Source organism: Bos javanicus, chromosome 24 (genome assembly GCF_032452875.1).
Source record: "Bos javanicus breed banteng chromosome 24, ARS-OSU_banteng_1.0, whole genome shotgun sequence".
NCBI classification, from domain to species: Eukaryota; Metazoa; Chordata; class Mammalia; order Artiodactyla; family Bovidae; genus Bos; species Bos javanicus.
This window is the reverse complement of record NC_083891.1, coordinates 33,132,763-33,143,128: the sequence shown is the minus strand read 5'-3', so window position 1 is coordinate 33,143,128 and position 10,366 is coordinate 33,132,763. Positions and strand designations below refer to the sequence as shown.

General features: G+C 51.7%; 1 protein-coding gene across 1 annotated transcript in view; it reads right to left on the bottom strand.

The window, feature by feature from the left end:
- Nucleotides 1–10,366, bottom strand: part of NPC1 (NPC intracellular cholesterol transporter 1) — a 49,285-nt gene that overhangs the window by 975 nt on the left and 37,944 nt on the right. The window contains exons 15-24 of the mRNA XM_061399756.1: nt 8,957–9,084; nt 8,721–8,861; nt 7,209–7,298; nt 6,637–6,827; nt 5,977–6,092; nt 5,205–5,334; nt 3,685–3,885; nt 2,210–2,441; nt 1,378–1,491; nt 407–569 (exon numbers count right to left, since the gene is read on the bottom strand). Of these exons, the coding sequence (XP_061255740.1) occupies nt 407–569; nt 1,378–1,491; nt 2,210–2,441; nt 3,685–3,885; nt 5,205–5,334; nt 5,977–6,092; nt 6,637–6,827; nt 7,209–7,298; nt 8,721–8,861; nt 8,957–9,084 (1,506 nt within the window). The remainder of the gene's footprint in view (nt 1–406; nt 570–1,377; nt 1,492–2,209; nt 2,442–3,684; nt 3,886–5,204; nt 5,335–5,976; nt 6,093–6,636; nt 6,828–7,208; nt 7,299–8,720; nt 8,862–8,956; nt 9,085–10,366) is intronic.

The window sequence follows — 10,366 nt, the reverse complement described above, 5'->3', positions numbered from 1 at the left end:
GGTCATTTATAGACGCTGAAGTTGCCACAGAGATAAAATACACTCCTAAGGAGAACTCCAAATTTGAGACAAACCGCAGAGCAGCGTTCTTCTTTAAAAGTGAATGGAAATGAAGGCTACTCCAGGGCACCGCGGGCTGTGGCCAAACAGGTCCTTCTCAGCGGGGAGGAGCCCTGGGCCTCTGACATGCAAGCTCACTCCCAGTGCTGACCACGACAGGCTCCGGTTTTCTAATGAAGTGGTTTAGCCACGAAGCCCTAGGATCAGAGTTTTTCTCTTAGAATAAATATTTATCAAATGACCACTGGTGTAAGTACGTTCAAATACTTCAGAAGAAAGCTTCAAGGTACCCGCCCTTCTATCAGGCTTCCTCCATCCCACCAGGTTAAAAACAAAAAGCTCTTACCTATGTAACTGAGTAGGACAGGGAGGAATATTAGTCCATGAGTGGCTCCCAGTAAGACCATAGCTAAATACATCCTGAAGTAAAATATCTGGAAAATTTGAGATTTGGCAAAAGCCAACACGATAATGCCTCCAAATTTCGTTAGTGTGATTCCACTGAATACCTAAGAGAAGAGAGATGGGCTCAGAAACCACTTGTATCAACCGGTCATAATTGAACACGTCCTCCTAAAGGGATTTGTTAAACATCAAGGTCCAATGTAATGAGGGACTGAACCCCAGCTTTCAGAGTTACTGATAAGCGCATTTGGCTCTGCCTAAATTGTTTTATCTGCTGCTTATGAATCTGAAAAAAAATAAAGGTGTAATAAGGATAAAAGCTGTGTATTCTGCATATACCCCATAGCAACCTTGCCAGTCTATCAGCACCATTTTCCCAAGAGCATTAGTTTTAAATTAAGGTATGTACATTATGTTTTTAGACAATGCTATTGCACACTTTTCATTGTTCATCTATAACAGTATTTTCTATGGTGGGAAAGGAACTGGTTCACAGTCCAGCCCTGTGTCCTGGTTCAGCTTGAGAAGATAGATTCTGCCAACCTGACCCACAAACCACACTGGGCTCCAAGTGTGGCCACTCGCCTGCTTTTCGTGGCTGGGCCTGGGTTTTCAGTGCCTCTCACATCAAACCTGTTTTCCTGCTTTAGCCAGACTGTGCAAAGGGGTCACCAAAGGGAACAGTCCTAAAGAATTCCAGGCTAGAGCTCTATGCGAGACACAACTCTATGCAAGTTTCCTGAATTGCCTGAAAACTTGTAATCCTGAGGTACTGCCGCTGAGTCAGAGATAACAAATTCTGTTTTCAGAATTTTGCATGGTGAAGTTTCTTCTCCTGAGAAGCTCTCAATCGCCTGACTGGGCCCTTCACGGTGAGGTCCCTGCCCGGGTGGCCTGCTCAGAGGTACTTACAGAGCTGCCCATGTGGGAGAGCGCCTCCTCCGCCCGCTCTACGCGGCTGCCCTTCGTGCTCACCGTGAAGGCCCTCGTGATGTGGCTACAGAACTCCACGGAGATGCCACAGCTCTGAAATAAAGTGTTTCCGTGAGGACTGCTCTGCTCCGGTTAAAGGTGGTAAAGGCAGCCACCCCCCTCCCGGGGATCTGTGGTTACCAGGGCACCCTGGGGGGTCAAGGAGCCCTGAGCAGAGCCCCTTCTACTTGTAAGACAAAGCCCCCGTGGCACCCACATCAGCTGTCCCGGGAAGCCCGTGGAACCTCCAGATTCCTCCAGCAGATCGGCCTTCTCTGGGGGAAGCGGCTGCAACCTCTCAAGGCCCTCGCAGCCCCGACCCAGGCAGCACGCTGTCATCTCTCTAGCAGGGGCTCCTGACTGCCACTCCCCCTGAAGCATGTTCTTCTCCTATCTGAAGGGCACATGCACTGGGTCTAGCTTCTGTTCATACTTTTTCAGATGTGCATATATTTAAGACTTAAAAAGCAACTGGTAACTACATGAGAGGCAAAAAGTCCTGGTCAGAAAATTCCATTCAGAAGGGGCAATTTTTCCAAGTGGAAATGGAACATCTTGCTGTCATCAGGCTACATACTTCAACAACTCACCCTTCAGAATAATGCAGGCAGAATACTTCAGCCAGACCGTGAGGTCACACCATAATCGTTACGTGACCACGTCCAACTGCTCGTGTGCACCAAAAGCAAGAGCTGACCTTGACCTTTCACCCCAAGAAACAAGGCACAAGGGTGGCACAGGAGTGAGGGCCGAGCGCTCCCCCAGGACTCACCATGACCAGGTTGACCAGAGAAACCGCGTTCAGGCTGATGCCCCACAGCCACATGACACCAAACATGTTGACCAAGATCATGGCGATGGTGGCGCACATGATGACCGCAGACCACAGCTCACAGCCCAAGAGGACCACGGCCACCAGGAAGATGGCGCCCAGGGACACGCTGAGGTTGAAGATGGTGTCGTCAATCATGGTCAGGTACTGCTCATAGAAGACGTAGAACACGCTGGAAGGGGAGAGGGGTCTGTTACTGCTCGTTCTCTCTCCGGGAAGCTTTACTCATCCTGCCGCCACTGCGAAATGAAGCTACCTTGAGAGGCAGGCCTCACGGGAAACCTCCCTGTTTTTGTAAGACTCGCCTTTGGCAGTTCAGCTGGACCTCTGACCACTGATGCCTAAAGGAGGGCCTCGTAGACTTGTATCTTATATAAAGGTTTTGTTCATGTGCCTGATCCATTCTGCTTTATGCTATGAGTGCTCAGTCATGTCTGATTCTTTGTGACCCCCTGGATTGTAGCCCACCAGGCTCCTCTGTCCATGGGATTTTCTTGGCAAGAGTACTGGAGTGGGTTGCCATGCCCTCTTCCAGGGAATCTTCCCGACCCACGGATTGAACCTGTGTCTCCTGCATCTTCTATATTGCAGGTGGCTTCTTTACCTGCAGAGCCATCAGGGAAGCCCCCATTCTGCTTTGCAGGCATTCATCTATAAAGAATATTTCATGGTACTTTGGGAAAACAAGCCCTGGTCTATCTGGAGGATTACTCCCTTCCAAACAGGGTCTGTGCAGGACCTGAGGAGATAATGCCATTTTGGAAAAGTCAACCAGCTCCTCCTAGAGGTCAAGACACCCACTCTGAGAGCTCCTTCCACAGGACAACAAGCTGGCCTTCTGTCAGGAAAAAGTCAAGGTTCCCTGAACTGAGACCCCGGGGGTTGGTGGGGAAATCACTTGTTTCTCCTACTTTTCTATATTTTCCAAATTCAGTATTTCGTAAAATATTTTCTTAATTTTTTTGGCCACACCCCTCTGGCATGTGGAATCTTAGTTCCCTGACCCGGAATCAAACACATGCCCCCTGCAATGGAATTGTGAAGTCTTAACCACTGGAGCACCAAAGAAGTCCCAGTATTTTCTTTATAAAGGCGCCATCTCCAGTAATCTGCATCGGGAGCCCTGCCTTGCTGGGCCCTCTCTGTGGAGCTGCTTCCCAGGCGCCCGCACCCCCGCACCCCACTGCTGTTCTGCAGGGTGAGCTCCACCTTCAGACTTTGGCAGGTGCTGCACAATCCGGCTCTCCTTGCCTAGACGCCACATCCAGCGACAGGCTTCCCCCAAGCTCAGGATGGAGCCAGGGTCAGAAGGAAAGCCAAGTGTCAGCACTGAACCCTTCCACCCCCCGCCAACCCCAGCAAGGAAGCCCCGGCGTGTGGGGCCGCTCCCCAGGACACCCTCGTGTACACCATACCTGTATGGGAACACCCGGTGATCACCCCCCTGCTGGTTCATGGTCCTGGTGATGTTGCTGGCGATGAGGCGGGCCTTCTCCATGGCATCGATGAAGTCAGCCGAGGTCTGCAGCACCGTGTGGTAGGTCATGAAGTACGTGGCTCCCACCCTCGTGCCGTTGTCCAGGATGTTGACGGCTGCGCTGTAGGCAGCGTGTCCCCTGCGACAAGACAGCGGTGTCAGAGGCCACACCTCATGCTGCACCTGCAGGATCTGGGCAGCCAAGCTTAGTGGGATCACCTGACCCTGGGCTCGGGTCAGACCAGCTGTCAATTTCAGGGACAGGGAAGCCCTCAAAAAGGAAAGAGGAAGGTCTGGCTTACGCTTTCCCACACTTTGCTGCTTTAGTTTCTTTGCACGCAGCTGCTCGTTTCTGTAGCTGGTTCTACTCTGCCAATGTGTTTTTTCACAGAGTGTGTGCCTAGCCATGCTGTGTAACAGGAGGCAGGAGGGGACGGGAGCCCTGGAGTCAGGGGGCCCTGAGATCATCCTCAGTCCTGGAACCCCGGGGTAAAATTACTAAATTTCGGCTGCAGTGCCATCTGCAAATGGGTGCACCACCGTCTCCTCGCAGGGCTGTATCTAACCGCAGTAGTGTCAGTGAGGTGCCAGGCACGATTCGGGCGCAAAGGACACTCCCTGTGAGTGGCGGCTGTTGCCTTCCAAAGAGCTGCATTCACTCTGACTTGTTTATGCAGGCTGAGTGTTCAGTCTGCAGGGAGATCAAGATGGAAGGTTCATTCCTACTTTGTTTTGGGGGACAGTTCTCCCACGGTAGCTAGCCTAGGTCCCAAAACGCAGACATGACACGTGACTGATGGAACTCGGGTCATATTATGTATTCTTAATGAAAAACAGGGATGTCCAGCATTTACCATTATAATGTAAATATAACCCTCACCTTCTGTCTGAATCCCCCCAACTCCAGACCTCAGCCATCTCTGCTATTTCTGGGCCAGAGTTCCTGTTTCCATGGGAACTCTGCCTGGCTGGATGGGGAAGTGGGGCAGCCCAAGAGCTCCTGTACAGACAGGCTGGCAAGAAGCACAGAGGGGACCTTTAGACCTTTACCCCAGGCAACATCACCAGGACAGACCTGCGGTCTCATGTGCCCCACACACAACTGGACAGGCCCTTTCACGTCCTGAAATGCCCACATCCCTCCTCGCATTCCATCCTGCTGGAAGCCTGCACAGGACTCAGAGTCCTCTGCGCCGCCAGGAGGGCCAGGACACAGAGGGGAGCCTGGGACCAAATGCTCAGACCAGTCAGAATCATCTGAGAGTGAGGAAGGATGAATTTTCTTCAAAGGCGGTTTGGTTTCTCTGCTTTCACAGAAGGGTGGGCACAGGGTGGCACATGGCAGAAAATAGGGCCTTCCTGCCCACCATGCCCACCCAGCCCCTCCCCCACCCCCAGCTTCCCAGCGTACATGACAGGGGACTCTGGCGTGCAGTTGAACGGCTCAGCCTCCCTTACCCTTTGCCACACTTGGGGTTCGGGTTGTCGGAGAGGAACATGGGCAGGAACCTCATGAAGTCTGCACCCTGAGGTCTCTGCTTGCCCTCTGGAGTCAGCGGCCGGCAGCGGACACAGGTAGGGTTGACCACTGTGCAAACAGGTAGAGGACCCAAGTGAGAAGGACAGGTGTCTAGATTAAAACATTTTAAAATAATGATAAAGAAATGGCGGGAGTTCTTCTCCTGAATCTGCTGATCTAAAAGCTTCAAACACGTGATCTCTGTAGTCTAATGAAGTGGAAGTCCCATTTTCCCCTAACATAGGCTGTACAAATTTCCTTCACCGAAGCAGGTTGCCTGCTTTAAGGACAACCTCAGTATGTTATTACCAGAGCACAGCGCTTCCATGTTTTTATGAAGAAAACTCTAGGACAACCTCAACAGTCTTATAAAACCATAGGGCAATAGTGATAAACAAAAGAAAGCAGGCCCGTGACAAGCTACAGCCAGATAGCAATCAAGAGAGGCCGTCGGCGTCACTGGGAAAAGATAGGAAACCTGAAAACCAGAGTCCCCTGACCCGGTTCAGCCTGCAGCCCCATGGCGGGCAGGAGACGGGACAATGGGGCGTCTCCAGAGTGGACGACGGAGGAAGGGGACACGGACAGGGGGATGAGACCCAGCGACAGCCGATAAAAACAGGTGGAAGTGGAGGGGACATGCAAATGATCTTTAAACAATAAGCTTAAAATTTTTCAGAAAAGAGGGAAAGATCTAGAAGGGTCAAGTACCCGACGCATTGCAGAACTGCTCCGTGCTGTTGTAGATGCGACAGCAAGATGATTGAGGCTTGACCCAGTCAAAGTAATCGTCAATCCAGGACGACGGGGCAAAGCCTATCCGGGTGCTAGAGAACAGGAGAGAAAGGGTTACGGATGCCCCCACGAGGAGGAAGTCTCCAGTTTCAGTCCCTTTTCTTGAAATTCAGAACTTCCTTTTCTAGACCTTCTCATTCCACCCAGTCAGAAGACAAACCACATTAGTACTTAATGGGAAAGACTTCCTTATATAAGGTGGTCCTGCTATATTTAAAATGGACAACTAACAAAGATAGCACATGGAACTCTGCTCAATGTTATGTGGCAGCCTGGATGGGAGGGGGTTTTAGGGGAGAATGGATACATGTACACGTATGGCTGAGTCCCTTCACTGTTCTCCTGAATCCATCACAACATTGTTAATTGACTACATCCTGAGACAAAATGTTTTGGTGTTAAAAAATAAATAAAATGGTTGTTGCTTAAACCAAAAAAAGTCTAATTAGCCCTTTGAGAGGTTTTGCTCATGTCAAGCTAGATTCAGCCTGCATTCTGCAAGACAGACTTTCCAGAAAAGCTGTCTTTAGAGAGAGGCGTGAGGCCCAGGTGCCCGTCCGCAGCTGGGGTACTCACTAGCTGTCCAGCTGGGCGGCCGTGAAGACCTGCTGCACCAGCGAGTCGTTGTTGCAGCCGAGGCCCCCACACACCATGTTCTGCCCCTTCGTGGACGTGTAGTCGTGGCCCTCCTCCAGCACGAAGTACACAGGTGGGCCTGCGTGCAGGTACTGATTCAGGGACTGGAAGTAATCCGTCACGTAGGAGTCCTGAGAGGGAGAGAGCGTGGACGACGGGACACGGCGTGAACATCCTGCCAGCCGAGACGCCTCCAGCCCAGGTTCCTGAGTCCCTCCACAGCCAGCACCCCTCCCCACCCTGGGCCCAGGGGCTTCTCCCGTCGGTCCCACCCTTAGGAGGGCACCTCATGAGGTCAAGACCGGCTGCTCACATTCTGTAGCGGCGCCCAAGGCCTGAGCACTCAGAAGGCCCAGGTTAGTGGGCAGAGCCCCAGGGCAGTCCCTGTGACGTGGGAGAGCCTGCCAGCACCTGTGTTCAGAAGCCGGCAGAGGCCGAAACGACCCTGTGTGTTTGGGAAGATGTATTCACTGCGGGCCAAACAAGTTAGAATGAAAGAGAAAGCATCTTACATCCGGCATTGAAAGAGACTGATCCAATCCGATCTCTACTTTGTTCAGGACTGCGATACTGAACGACAGCACACCCACAAATACTGCCACCTGGAATGAGAAGTGAGTTACAGAGGCAGAGCTGTCATAAGTGGAATAACATAACCACTTCTCTGGTGGTGCAGTGGTAAAGCACCCGCCTGCCAATGCAGGGGACATGGGTTCGATCCCTGGCCCGGGAAGACCCCACATGCCTCAGAGCAACTAAGCCCGTGTGTCACAACTACTGAGCCCGCATTCTGCGATGAGAGAAGCCCCCGCAGTGCGAAACCCACGCACCGCAAGTGGACGGTAGCCCTCTGCCCACCACAAGCAGGGAAAGCCCTCGAGCAGAAATAACGGTCCAGCGTGGCCAAAAATGAATTAAAAAAAACATAAACAGATGAACATAAACAGATCTTAAACACACAAAACAGGACTCTCCTAAACTGAAAAGCAGGACTCTCCTAAACTGAAAAGCAAGTTTAAATGACATACTAATAAAACAAGGAGTCCGGGGCAGTGGCTGAAGTCACAGTCTTTAGAGCCAAACCACCCGATTCAAATCCCAGTTCTGCCTCTGACAAGCTGAGTGACCCTGGGGCAGTCATTTAACCTCTCTGAACTTCTATTTCCTTCTCAATAAAACAGGAAAAATTAGACTTGTAGCATCAGATAGTTTTGCGAATTACATGAGAAAACTCTAGGAATAATCAATCCATAACTTAGTGCAGCACCCTGTACTGACCACAGTACCAGACCAAGTATTCAATAAACGTTAAATATTACTATTACCCGAATGAATTTACGCTTTTAGCAGAGACGTGATACACTATCGCTATTGGGTATATCCAGCATGGAAACTATGAAACACAGGGAGGGAGGGAGAGGGCAGGGCGGGGGTGGGTGGGTGTGTGTGTGTGTGTATGTGGCAGGGTGTGTGTGATACTGAAGGTGAGGACAAGAGTGATGAGACAGATTTATTATCTCGGCGGCCGTGCTGCTTACACAAATCTGCAACAGGTGAGAGCCTGACAGAAGTAGACACGCACACTGTGCCAGTGTCAAGCTCTCGGTTTTGATACTCAACTACAATTACCTAAGACCGGGGGAGGAGGCTGGGCAAAGGGCAGCAGGTTCCTCTCTGTGCTACTCTGTCACTTTCTAAGAATCTGTAATAATTTTTTTTAAAAAACCCCAAAGCCCCAAAAACTCCTGTTTCTATTGACTGCTAAAAATGTTATATATTTGTACATATCTGCTATGGCTTTTTTTTTTGGCCACACCACACAGCATGAGGGATTTTAGTTCCCCAACCAAGGGCTGAGCCCACGCCCCCTGCAGTGGAAGCAGAGTCCTAACCACTGGACCGCCAGCGAAGTCCCATGCACTCTCGTGTGTATACTTAACAGCTGTCGGCACCCTTCCCAAGGTGACTTCTCAGAAGGCAGGTGACGAGTCTGTTTGGGGACACCACGACAGACAGGCTCGTACCACGAGGGGCCGCATCCAGTCCTTGAGCAGAAGCGGCGCGTAGGAGTTTCTGAAGAAGCGGAACAAGCAGCTCTCGGAGGCCTGGATGCCCGCGTCGTCTGCCGCCCCCCCGACACAGCAGAGAACGTCCAGCTGGTTCTTCTGAGGGGGCCAAGGGAGACAGAGGTCACCCTCCGGCTGCCTCAGCCAGACTCCAGACTCAAAGGAGACGGGCTGCTGTCCTGATGACCACTTACCTCTTGCCGCTTAATGTCCAAACCCAGGAGGCTCACGAAGCAGGTGATCTGCAGGAGGAAGTCGATGAGGACTGCCATGCCCGCGAAGAGAGAGAACGTGTGCACGGCCGGCATCACAGACAGGCCTCCTGTGGGGAGAGGACAGAGGTCACATCCTCCCTGGCTGAGGGTACGCAGCCTCACACGCATGTGCACGGATGAACACGAGGCCCCAGAGCAGCCAAGCCCACAAGGAGACCCCCCACCTCCCGCTCCCAAAGGCACTTTGTCTGTGGGTGTCACACCAGGACCACCCTGGGAGTTAAAAACAGATTCCGGGGACCTGATCCATCCCACTTTATCAAAACGATGGAAATTCAACTCTAATTCTACTCTTCAGAATTCTAGGGCCCCATCTAACACGCTCTCTGAGCAAACGCATGCACATCAGCATCTGAGAACCATTAACACAGGTCACTGCTTATGGGATCTGTTGTGATTCAGTCCACAGGAGGGACGGTATTTGTCTCTAGGTTTAGTTACAATCAGATGAGGGTGCTGCCTGTAAGCATCCTCTAGGCTACTAAGACTCAGAAACTGAACACTGCCCGCCCACGGGCCACACGTATATCAACCCATTTTGTGTGTATGCTGTATGTACGCGCAGTCACTCAGTAGTGTCCAGCTCTTTGCAACCTCTTGGACTGCAGCCCGCCAGGCTCCTGTGTCCGTGGGATTCTCCAGGTAAGAATACTGGAGTGGGCTGCCATTTCCAATTCCAGTATCAGAAATTTAAAAAAAACATAAGGAGCCAATATTTAACAACGAGAGTCACAGCGTCACTTGAGCGGGGAAAAAAAAAAAAAACAAACTCTAGATTCACAACGTTGCTTAAGAAAACTGACCCTGATAGCACTGGGCTGGCCTCTTATAAACGGGAGCCACGGGTCCCCCCAACCCCCAACTCCTCCTGTCCTCACAAAGTCACTCCAACCTTAAAGCCCAGGGTCAGCTGCTGTCACCAACACACTTGGCTGGCTTTCTAGAAAGCAAGGAAGTAATGTTTTGGCGCCCGCATCTATCAGAAGGAGCCACAGGGCCCAGGCCCCACAGTGTGCTGCTTCGTGGAAGTGGAGGAGGACGTGCGCTAATGGTGCAGGAGTCCGAAGACCATGCACGCGCCATCCCTCCTGCGGCCCCTTGTAAGGCGTCCGGGGGCCCCTGGAGACTTTTCCACTTGTGACCACAGACCGTGTGTCTTCCCTGGACTTACGGGGCAATCCTAGCCGGCGTCCTGTGCAGAGGACGTGGCCAGTGTTCTCTTACTACACGCCAGACACGGGGCAGGGAGGGGCCTACTGGATTTCTCCATGTGAAGAAGACAGGAACGCTGGGTTGTGTTTCAGCTCGTGGCTCCTTGTACAGAAGGAA